This window comes from Seriola lalandi, unplaced genomic scaffold (assembly GCF_002814215.2).
Source record: "Seriola lalandi dorsalis isolate HSWRI2012SDOR001 ecotype SW California unplaced genomic scaffold, Sedor1 jcf7180002054506, whole genome shotgun sequence".
Lineage (NCBI taxonomy): Eukaryota > Metazoa > Chordata > Actinopteri > Carangiformes > Carangidae > Seriola > Seriola lalandi.
This window is the reverse complement of record NW_019525059.1, coordinates 178,500-191,166: the sequence shown is the minus strand read 5'-3', so window position 1 is coordinate 191,166 and position 12,667 is coordinate 178,500. Positions and strand designations below refer to the sequence as shown.

The following is a 12,667-nucleotide window of genomic DNA, read 5'->3' as shown; positions in this document are numbered from 1 at the left end:
GGGGGGGGGGCGTCGGAGGAGTAAACGTATAGATAGATATGCACAGTGTGTGCAGGCGTCTGTGTCTGTTGCTGGGAGAAAATACGAGCGCTGCCAGAAGCTGGGAGGACGGTTTCAGGACAGTCACACCTCGGTGCTCGTTGCAGCCTGACATCAGGTGTCGTCCTGGGGCCCTTCATCTACTTTAGGGGATTGGTTTTATCCTGATTTTTTTGATATCCAGCAGACATCAGCTGCTAAAGCTGTGGCCTCGGTCAGCAGACGCTGCCAACACCAATCCATTACATTCTGAATTAGTGCTATTAGTTCACCTGAAGACAGTCACATCATAGCTTAGCGCAGTGTAGTGGATTACAGATACACACAGGCAGATGTTTCTGAACGCCACAATAATGTTCTCAGGTTCAACAATTACAAACAGCTCATTCTGGTTTGGCAAGATAAATCCGGCCCATACTCGGGCCGTGCTTGTTTTCTTCTGGCCCAGTATGTGCCCGGTTCCACGGCCTGAATCTGGCCCATATACAGCGTGACTGTCAGATGCCACATCTGGACCAGCTCTGGTGCACACACAGAAAATCTCCCGGTTGTCAGTCGATACTGGAGGACAGAATCTGCCCAGATGTTAAAGTATAGGGGCCGGGCTCGGGCCGAGGACTCAGACATATGTTGGGCCAGAAGTTTCATTTTGCTACCTGTGCTCTCTGTTATCACCTAAACACTGTCACACCGGTCATGTGACTGATTTAAGAAGACTTCCTGTTAGCTCTACATGTTGGGGGTTTGTTTTTTCAGGGGTTTGATGGAAGCATTAAACTCGTCCCTCTCTGTTGAGCGGAGACAGAACATGTTAGCTTGCTGCGGAGGCTGGTGGAGGAGGCGTGGGAGAAGGTGGCTAGCCTCCACTAAAAGAGGAGAAACACACGTTCTAGTGACTCCTAAATTGTCTTATTTACATGTTGTGTTTGTTAGCTGGCTAGCTGGCCACGGCTAAGCCTACATTAAGGAATACACTGGGTTTTGTTAAGAGTTGGAGGGTGTGTGAACCCTGCGGCTGCAGCCCCGTCGCCCCGTCGCTCCATGTGTGAAGAGGATGTGGACTGTTGGTGTGGACCTGCGCTGAGCAAAGGAAAGTCATGTAATGACTAATGCAGAAACTGGCCAAACAATGTCCATGTCAAATTATGTTTTATTCAAGGCCGGCCCCCTGCTGGGACCGCATCACTGCGAGAGCCTCGGGGTTGAGGCAAAGGTCACTACTGCCCGTTTACAACATCCATAACAGGTCAGCAGAGGTTAGCTGTACATCGCTGCTTAGCAAAAAGAAAGCGTATTAAGTGGAGTGCAGCAGACTAGCTGGATTTCGGAGCCTTTTCTGCCTTCGTCTTCTCCTCTTCTTCTCTTCCCCTCTGTCCTGCAGCATAATTCTCTATAATGAGCTTGTGGACAGGAGATGAGATATGATTCTTGGAATTAAAACAGCATTTTCTACTTTGATCATCCAGCAGTGTGTGAAGCACTGAAATAAGACTCTCCCCTTCTTTATCGAATCTTTGCTCTCACTCTCCCTCTCCTTAATCTTTCCCTTGCTCACTCGCCCTGCTCTATCTGAGCTTGGGGGATTGCTGTATGAGATGGAGAGTTAATGAAGAAAGCTTTTTTTTTTTTTTTTTTCCCTCCCCTGCAAGACGAGGACTGGTGGTAAACTCCGGCAACTTTGTACTTGCGCTTTTGTTAATCACGTCACGATCGGCTTTCATGCTTTACAATCTCAACCCCTGAACCAGTTAAGCATAAATATTTAACATCATTATTCTCCGCTCCCATGAGAATATGTTTTTAACAAGCGCCTGAGCTGCTAAACAAAAGAATCAGATGCTCCTAAAGTTGTCCGAAACATTCCCAGCGACGTCGTCCCCCTTCTCACTCCTTTTCATTACGCACCGTCTTATTTTACATCACGTACAAGTGGCCTTGTCTTTATAAACTGAAAGTGAGATGCAACATTGTCAAAAAGCCATTTAAGATGCTATCATCTAATATGGAGGCTGACGTGGGCTGGTGCTGGCAGCGTGGTTATGTAAGCAGCTTTCTCAGGGACTGATAGCAATCCAACACACCCAGCAGGGGAGCAGTGGGGTGTGTGTGTGTGTGTGTGTGTGTGTGTGTGTGTCGGGTGAGGGGCGATGGGGGGGGGTGTGTGTGAAACAAATCACACATTCAGTACGCCACATAATATTGCACCCAGTGTTTTGCCACAGGTACAGAGAGATTCACTCCTTCGTGCCAATTGATTTGTTAATATGCTAATGCTCCGTGATTAGCGAAGGAAGAAACTGAGCGTGTCTTCGCTCAGTGAGGTGTTGATTGAAAGAAATCAACAACTGGGGCGGCAGATGAGAAAAGAAATGCACATTTTGGAAGTCAAAACTTTTAACTCTACTATGTTTTAATAACAGGCCACGGTTGATATTTAAAGGTCAGGTTTTCAGTCTGGAGTCGTCTCCGTGATGAAGTGATAGCTTCATACAGCGACTACACTGTGAGAAACGGTGGACTGAAATATAGCAGAGGATAAGATGTGGCTCCAGCAGCCGGAGTCACTCAGATTATGTGGATATTTTCTAATGCGAGTTATCATAATCATTATTATCCTGTGTGTTTGTGGCTACTGAGACCTGGAAACACGGCTCCAACACAGAAACAGTCAGACAAATGACAGGCTGCAAATAACTGAACAGTTTAGTTGCTTTATCACACTCAACTCTAAAATGCGTGTAACAGCACGGTCTACAAAGGCGTGGCCACTGAGGGCCACCGTACTTCACCTCAGTGTGCAGATGCTTTCACTGAGTTTTGTCCTCTCTGTGTATTTCTGTGTATCTCGACATCATTGGTGATGATTCGTGGCTTCAATGAACAACAGAAAGGTGCAATGGATTCTGGGAGAGGTCGGGCCACGAATGATCCATCTGTTGGATTTATCGGCCGCATTTGAAAGAGCCTTTGAACTGGGACGTAATTACTCGGGACACTTTCTTTTGTTCCCTCTCTGACTTGTGACTACTGATGGTGCCATGCTCCCAGATCACAGCGATCCACTTGATTACCGCTGAAAGAAATGACGCCCAAAAGACGGAAGCTGTGATTAACGCGAGGCGTCCTTTAAACCGTAATTACATCAGTTCAGGCTTCCTGTTTCTCAGACCGTTGAGCAGAGCCAGTGAAACAGTGACATATGCTAACAGCAGCTTCACATGCTACACTGATAGCTCAGAGTTAGCGCGCTACAAGATATCCTGTATAAACAGCAGGAACAGCTCTATAAAGGCGTGTCGCTGACTGACTGACTGAGTGATGAAGTTACACCATCGGTCCTCCAGCTGCGTGTTGGGACTTTCCCATTGGCTGTTGCTCTTTCAAACTGATTTAGCAGTTTCTGTTATGTTGCCAATTTTTCAGTCTCCTTTAGCCACTTTTTTTGACAAATCTTTTTGGACAAACTTTATCGTACAAAAGAGTCATCAGTGCTGACTCGTGAATGTCCTGGATGTGACTGTTGGTTACGTTTCAAACTTGTTCCGTGTCAGTGATTACTGTGAATTCAGTTGTATTAAAACACTGTATATCTGAGCACAGAGAGGACTGAAACCAGCTGATGCTCGGCTCAATGATAATATGACTGAATGATGTCATGGATATGCTAATTAGTCCATTATGTCATCAATACATTTAGCTGCTTTCCACTGAAAGCAGCTGTTTGCAGCAGCTCCACAACACTGGTACATGTACTGGGCGTGGCCTGGTGTTGCTTTGAATGTGGTTTCAGTTCCCAGGCTCATAAGCTGAACGCGTCGGCACCATTAACAAACATGGTTTATGAGATATTGTGTGTTAATATGAAATGCAAGAGTATGTGAAGTGTTAGAGCCATAAAAAAACATTTAGCTTTATTGCAACATGCATCACAGTATGGCCTCTGGAGTCAGTACTCCCATTATGTAGCCTCCACATCAGTGAGATGCCCATTACCAGCAATGAAACTCACAGCTATGATGGTTAAATGAAGTCTTAGCAAACCTCCGTGTACTTTGTGTGTTTGACTCTGATCTCTACTGAGCAACACATCTTTTACAGTGTTCTTCTGTCTGAACGAGCCTCTCGACGACTCCGCGGTCGTCTTACCTGCGTTTATCGTGAACACCGACACGTTTGCAGCCGATATTCCAGCGGGTCGACTCCTTCGGGAGAAAGCCCCCGCTGGTATGTAGTGAGGGTGGCCGGAGCTGCAGCGGCCCTGTACAAGGAGTTAGGGCTGAGAATCTGAGCAAATATTGTTAAGTGCTGAATGTGGGCATGCTGGCAAGCTGATTTGCCCTGGGAGGGAGGTCTCCTCAGCACACTGACTCCTCTGCAGCTTTTCACTCGCAGTTGTCTTTCCCTTTAGTGGTGCTGCACCAGAAAGCCGACATCACTCCCGCTCACTGCATGTAGGTGTAACAGTTGACTGTAAAAACACAGTCTTGTTCCAATTAAGGAGCACAGCCAACGCTGTTTACTGCTGAGCTGCCAAACACACTTATGTCATGTGTAGCCCTGCTTTAAAAGTCTTGTTTCTATAGATTTCATCCCTGCGCTGACAGTCAGTCAGCTTCAGACATTTTGATTCATCTCCTCTCTGCACTGCAAGAAGATTGTGTGTCGAAATAACTGACTGCTTCTCGTGGCGATGCTGTGACATGAGACGACTGTTTGCCTGTGCGGTGCAGAGGGGAGAGGCTGAGTCTTCCCCAAGCTTTCTTCAACCGTACAGGTTTTCTGTTGACTAAAACACTGCACGCATCATAAATACGCTGCATAATGTCGAGTCAGGAGAACTGTAACTAATGCACGGGGATCAAGGTTTCCTGTCACATTTTGTTTCTGAATCACCTGCGCAGGACCTCAGATGGATCTGTTTGGTTGTTTGCAGCACAAACAGATGAATTACCTGCATTACCTCGACCAAACCGAAGGGAAACACACAAGTAAATACACTATAAAGCAGCTATATCTTCCCAAGCCGTACAGCTGGGTTCAGCAGGTCCCACACTACAGGAGCACGTCCTCCCCCCCCCCCCCCCCCCCCCGGGCAGAAGACATCAGATACAGACCGAAGACAGGATGCAGGAGATGACAGGGTGCGTCCACTGGGGGAAAACACGCCACAGCCATCAATATGGCAAGCCTTGCATTACATGTCTGATGGATTTATCAAGCCATTGATTAGTTATTGACTGGAATAACACTCAAGGTCATCTAGCAGGAGCGTCCGGTCGCCCTGCTTAACGCAGATCAGCGAGGGCTTGATGTCAGTGGTCGGTCCTGTTCTTCAAAAGGTGCAACGAGTGCAGATTTCCCCGCCTCATGAGGTCAGAACGACCATCATAAATCTGAGGCGGGGTTATGTACAGCGGCGGATCGATACCGGTGTATGGAAGCTCGGGGATGCTCATGCGAAAATCATTTGGTTCAAACTGTTAAAAGTTCATTTGAGATTTATGAGCGTTTGAAAAAATAAAATAAAAAAATCTTATGACACGTCACGTCTTCAGCTCCAAACATCTAGTTCCCGCTCCTCACTAATAAGAAGATGTTTCTTGGCTCTTTTCAAAACAAAAGACCTGAAGCGGTTTAGAGACATAAAAGCAGCTGAAGACTAAGGTACATCAACTAATTACTGGCACATAAAATACACAACATGATGTTTACATGATTTACAGGATGTTTACAGGACATACAGTAGGAAGCAGAACTTTGTCTCGTGAAAAATTTCAGCAACAACGTTCCTGTGCACCGACCTTCCTCTGGTTATTTTATTTTGAAAATAGTCAGCCCATGTAAATGTTGCTGAACATCTGCCCCTGAAGTGGTAATTAAAGGCGAATTGTAAACGTTGTGTCACAGTGGCACAAATAGAAAAGTAATTACCCATCAAACATGATGAGAACGAGATTCAAAATGATAAAAACGGGAACGTGTTAATGCTAACAGATCAAACATTATGCAGTCTCGCTTTAATGTACAATAAATAGTCTAGAATACAGAATACATTTCTCTGTTAATCCATAGTGTGCTCCCTCTCTCTGCTGGTACTGATGTTGTCTGTACTTTAGCATTTTAGCATTTGGTTGTGCTTCCTGCTTGTGTATTTCCCTCGCGGGGGATTTCATGTAAACCTCCCTCTGTGTGGAAATATCTGCCGTTCATGCTCATCAGTGGATCTGCAGCGAACAGCAGCACTCCCACCTCTCGTTACTGATGTTCTCCAAACTATAAGAAGGTTCATTCAGTCAGTGTGTTTAAGGTCAAAGCCGGTGCATATTGTTCCAAGACCCGGAACCCGGGGAATGCATCCCTGTAGCTGCGTGTTGCTGTGTGGGAGGCGGCGGCGGCGGCCATGGCGGTGAGGGGCAGATGGTAAATCGATAGTGATGGATCAAAGTGCCGCATGGCTGGAGCCCCGCGGTGTCAGGGTGCGGGGAACAACGGTGACTTTTTACACCTCCTCCCTTCTTCTCATTATCCTCTTCCCCACTCCACCTCGAGTCTCTGTCTTCATCTTGAAATTCCCTGCTCCTCCGTCTTCCCCCGCACTCGGTGGCATTTCATACGTGTGTGTGTGTGTGTGTGTGTGTGTGTGTGTGTGTGTGTGTGTGTGTGTGTGCGCAGAGACAGGTTACTTGATGCTGTGTGTCATGGCGTCAGGTGGCATCAGCCAGTGGTTGATGGGAAGATAAAATGCAACACGATCGATATCCAAGCAGTAAAATGACTCTCCTCAGCCTCTCAGCCTCCTGCACCACGTGTGTCCTCGTATCTGTGGCTGTAACATGTGGGAAGTGTTTGACTTCTGAGGTGTTATTCCTCAAACCATGCCATTGTACTGCGTCACTGTCTAATGATTGGAGTGAAACAAACGTCCATTGTCAGTAAAATTGACAATGAATGTTGAATTTAACTGAATTGTTGTTTTTCAGCACAAATGTGATTATGTTTTTCTTTTCTATCACAATGCAAGGAGCACAGTTTAATAAATAACGACCTGGTTCTGTTTTCTAGGAGAAAAACATTGGCCGGTCCGCTCCCAGAGTCACCATGGTAGGGATGGCTGTTCTGTGTTCACGGGTCAAAGCTGCCTCTAACCACTCCTTTATTTCTGTCCTCCTCTTTTCAACCACTTCATGATTAACGATGATCTGAAATAAGTGTCAGTGTTTGGAGGCAGCTTATACCTGCAGTGTTCAGTGTAGTGCAGTGCCTTCGTGTTGACCTATCTATCTCTATACCTAACCTGTGTATATTCCTCCTGGACATTTAGCCTTCCTGTCTGTGTGATGAGTTCATGTAAACAGTCTGTTCTGTGTGTTCGGGGTGTAACGGTACCAAACGTGTCCATTCAGACGTATTTATAACGTTTTTATTAAAGCAAGTTTCTTGGCGAGAGTTACATGACAATATAAATACTCCTCTCATGTGGAGCCAGGAGGTGATTAGCCTAGCTTAGCATTAGGAAACAGCTACCCACCAACGAGATGACTAATTAGCATGTTTAATCTGCAAACAAACACAAGTGTAAAAATAACAATTTGTGAGAGTCTCGTCTCCACGAAGCTGAAGATAGATTTATATTATTTGATAAAAAATAACTAACCAACGTAACGTCCCTGCAGTTTTTACACAGCAAAGTTCAGACCTGGTTATCAAACAAACGTCTTGTCATTCAACACCACATCTCAATCTAATTTAATTAATGCTGGTGATTGGCTGGTTTCTCTACACAAACATGTTTGAGTGTGTAGAGAGACCGAGGTAAATCATATGACACCCAGCACCTCTCTGTCGTCCCCGATGTCCATCTACATCTACATGTAATAGATATTTCTTTCTAAAATGTTAAGGAACGTCCGTCCTAAAGCCCAGCAACAGACCGACAGCGCTGCAGAAACAACTTCACCTGAACCTCCAACAGGACGGTTTACAGCATGTTTAACTCTCTGTTTTCCACCGACACAACGCCGCACAGCCTCGTCGTTTTCCGTCTTTATCAAGTGCCACTGTAACGTAACAGTTCTGAATGATAGTGTTCTAGCTTAAAGACAACACCGCTCCACAGTTACCGAGACGTAGACTAACGTAGAGAGCGCTGAGGGAACAGATACCGTTACACCCCTGGTTCTGTTTAGATCGATGGTGTGCTGATGTGGGCTTGTCTACAAGGAAACATTGTAAAAGGGCAGATTTTTTATTCCACATTGTTTTTGTTTCCAGATAAATAAATTAAAAAAAACCCGCAATTCAACGAGTGGAGTTTGGGCCTAATTAATAAAACAACAAACCAAAGTAGGGCATAGTGCCTGTAAACAAGAACGTTCTGCACCTCTTGATGTTTGTTGCAGCTGGCCCACATTACATTTTCTTTTCATTGTGTTGTGCCTTAAAAACCCAAACGGTCCCGTTTCTCTCCTCTGTTTTAAACCCTGACCTTTGAAATGTTTGTTCTGAACTGTTTGACTGAAGCTTCTGTGTTGTCCACTCGGCCGAGATGAATGTCCTAACCTCTCTGGTGTGCGTGGTCTGCGACTCTGTCCGTCTCAGTGGAGAGGAGGGCTGGTCTATAAAGGCACGGATAAAGGCAGTTTTGATGATGTTACTTCTTTTATTTTAAGAAGACATCAGATAAATCTGTGCTTATCCTTGCTTACGATATACGGACCCTCCTCTTCCTCCTCTACCTCTTCCTCGCTCTCCGCCTCCTCTCAAAAGGAAGTCTGCTTTTCAACAGCCTGCAAACGGAGTCGGTTGGTATGTCAATCAGCCGTTGGGAGAAATGGCTTTTTTTATTCGGCGTATTATTCCTGCGATGTGACTCTGGATGAAAATGCCAAACTGTGACATTGTTTGATTTTCAGGAAAGATTATTACCTTTAAACCCCACGAGTCACCTCGGCTGTGTAGAGAGGGAACAGCGAAATCAGACAAGCTTCGCAGGAACATCATGAAGCACTACTTCAATAAAATGGATCTCTTATTGCCTTTTAACACACGGGGTCAGGGCGGTCCACGGTGGGTTCACTGTCTATCACATTTCAAAATGAACTGGTTATGAAGTCCATCTCCACCTCCTGCCCTCCCCCGTCCCCGCTGAGACGATCATGGCGCATTTTGTGAAGCTGGAGTGGCGGTGACATGTCAAGTGACTGCTTGGCCTGTGGGTGTCTGGGGGGTGATTGTGAGTTATGAGATAAAGAGCGATTCTCAGCGACATCGTGGACGGAAACTCTCCGGACCGGGACCGTTATTGCACCTGCAAGAACGCAGGGACTTTGCCGACTCTCACCGACGGAGTTATCTGTGACTGTGTGATGATGTCAGTGCAGCTATTCATTTCAACCCATTGTGTTAACTGACACGCCCAGCAATGCAGTTACAGATGTTAGCAGACAGATGTTTATAACACAAAATTATACAACAGGAAGTGGTACCACTTCACAATAAGACTACCCTTATAAAAGGATTTATAAATATTTATAATGAGGTTATTAATTCAGTTAACACTTTATAAATGATAAATAAACAATTATAAACAAGTTATAACACAGATTATATACATTGATGCAGCTCACTATTTAGCAAGATCAAGTTAATGCTTACTACTCATTAATCTGACTAATGACTTACTACCATTTATAACCTTGTAGTAACTCATTAATAAATGATGATATGTTTTACAGTTTTTACAATAAGGTTATAAATAGTATTGAGTCATTAGTCAGATTAATGAGTAGTTAACACTTTTAACTGTGTTAAAACTTGTTTATAATTGTATTTACAAAAGTGTTACCGACCACATTAATAACCTATTTATTATAAACCATTTATAAAGCCTTTATAAAGGTCTTCTTATCGTAAAGTGGCACAACTTGATCTTGCCAAATAGTGAGCCTGCATCAATGTATTAAAACTGTTATAACTTGTTTATTATAAGTTGTTTATGACTTATAAAATGTTAAAAACCGTATTATGACCTAATTATAAATCCTTAATGAATCCTTAATAAGGGTGGTGTTATAGTAGAGTGGTGCCCTCTGAAACACAAGCTTCTAGTTTTACAGCGGGATCAAACTATCAATACTGAAGAAATGTTAGCTGCTAGCTGGAAAATACATACGACCTCAGGCCAGAAACACAACTCTAAATTAATGCTAATAAATGCAGGCACCTGATTTTATGCACATTTTCAGGGAAAAAGCAGGAAATAAAAAAATAATATAATAATATAATAAAAACGTTTTTTCTTTTGGTTCAGGAGGAAAAGTTGGCGTCTTGATAAAAGCAGTTTAATCAGACTTTACAAATAAACTTTAATAAGTTTCTGCTCCACTAGAGAGACGAGAAATTTGACTTTAACTGCTGCTCTTTTAACGACGCCATCTCTTCACGGCGCCGACCTTTAGCTGAACTCCTAAAGTTCACATAAGAAAAGTCGATGGAAACTTTACATTAATTCACATTTTCTTTGGCAGGTTTTTTTTTTTTTGTGAAATTCAGTTTGGAAATTTAAATGGAAAGTTGACGCATGTCTGCTGGACGCATGAACAGGCAGCTGCTCGTCAACAAGGTCGACAGAGCAACTTTACAAGACCAGCACATCACAACACACGACACTCACAACACAACACACAACACACAACACTCACAACACAACACACAACACACAACTCACAACACTCACAACACAACTCACAACACACACAACACTCACAACACAACACACAACACACAACTCACAACTCACAACTCACATCACTACACATGACACTAAACTAGAGGCAGAGAATAAAACAGGAAACTGTATTTACACTTTGAACATTCATGGTGTCAGTAAAGACACTGGCTGAAATACACAGCACAACACACAACTCACAACACAACTCACAACACTCACAACACAACACACAACACACAACTCACAACACTCACAACACAACTCACAACTCACATCACTACACATGACACTAAACTAGAGGCAGAGAATAAAACAGGAAACTGTATTTACACTTTGAACATTCATGGTGTCAGTAAAGACACTGGCTGAAATACACAGCACAACCCCCCCCCTCCCCCCCCCCAGCCGCAGATCTGACCCGAGGATAATGACAGAAACAGGTTGAAATTAAAATTTAATTCAATTTTCATTTGGTTTGCATTTTTCAACAAAGACAATGCCGTCAGAGTAATTTTTTTTTTTTAAAATGGCAGAAAATGAACAGAACTGGAATAAACTGTGATTTTGAAGAGAAGTTCATGAACATAGAAAAATCCCTTTGGCTCATTTCAGTTGTACAAATTGCACATTGTCTGATGTTGGAGCTGAGTGGGTTTTTAATTATGTCCTTTTTTTTTTTCTTTTTGTTGGAGCATGTTCTCTTGGTTATTATTTCATTTTCTATGATTGACACCTTCGGTACGAACCAGTCAAAGCTCTGATGCAGCAGCTGAGTTCGACTGTTTCGGCCGACGGTTGTCAGACGTGTTCACACACACGTTTCTATTGTCCTGACTGGAGTTTAACACTGCAGCATCTGAGCAGGTTGTGCTGTGTGTGCTGTGAAGTGCTGTCTCATATCTGCTCATGAGGTTCGAGTTTTCTGTGGGCGGCGGCCTTCTTGTTGTCATGGCAGCGACTGCTAATCATAGCTAGCCGCTCAGTTGCAGTAACGCCGAGCTTCTCTGGACGTGAGAAGCAGACACTCATTATTAAAATGAGACTTTCACCCACAGATGTAGGTTAAGTTTTGTCATCGTTAATCCACGAGTCCGAACTCTGACTCACAGTGGCCACTCGGTAACGAATGAGCAGCGGAAGCTAAAATTAGCAGAGCTGGAAGTGCTATAAATAAAACCTATAAGCATTATCACCCGCGCTGCAATTGGGTCAGAGTTAAGCCTCGTGCTCCACCAGCGAAATCAATGAGGGTGTAACGTCGGCCCCCACCCAGGGGCCTGAAGCTTTGTCCCCTACTAACCGAGTGAAGTGGGGTTATTATGGCAGTTAACATTTAGCGATTAAATGTGAACACTCTTTGTCAGTTGTTAAATGTCAAGCCCACGGTGGCTTCCCCTCTCCTCCGCTTCCTTTGGCTGCGAGAGGAGGGCAGGGACGCGTTGGTAGCACCGGGCTGTCAACAGAGCCAGTGGGACGGAGGCATCCGCATTCATACCTGACACACACACACACACACACACACACACACACACACACTGCACTCTGTACACCTTCCACCTCCGGGCCTTTCATAACTCCAGTAGCTCCACTTGGCCGGGCTAATGGGATGGCAGGGCTGTTGGTTTTAGAGAGGGATGTCGTGAGGAGAGAGGAGCAGAGAGCTGAGGAGTCTCTAATAGTCTCTAATAGATCTGGGCAGTGTGGAATTGGAGGGGGGGGGGGGGGGGAGAGAGAGATCACTCGGCCATTTTGCTGTTTCTCTCCTTCCCCATCATATCCCCCCTTTTCATACTTTTCCTTCTCTTATCTGCTCTCAGTCTCACTTTATCCTGTACCCGCTGTTTTTCTGTCTCCCCAGCTCTTTACTCACCCCCCCCCCACCCACCCCCCCCCCCCCCC

At 44.7% G+C, this 12,667-nt stretch overlaps 1 protein-coding gene across 3 annotated transcripts in view; it reads left to right on the top strand.

The window, feature by feature from the left end:
• Positions 1-12,667, top strand: part of LOC111660112 (protein shisa-6-like) — a 61,114-nt gene that overhangs the window by 31,472 nt on the left and 16,975 nt on the right. For 2 of the 3 annotated variants that reach the window (XM_023413245.2, XM_023413238.2), the window contains exon 5: positions 7,102-7,140. The exons of the other annotated variant lie outside the window; for it this stretch is intronic. In XM_023413245.2, the coding sequence (XP_023269013.1) occupies positions 7,102-7,140 (39 nt within the window). The remainder of the gene's footprint in view (positions 1-7,101; positions 7,141-12,667) is intronic. 3 annotated transcript variants of the gene reach the window in all.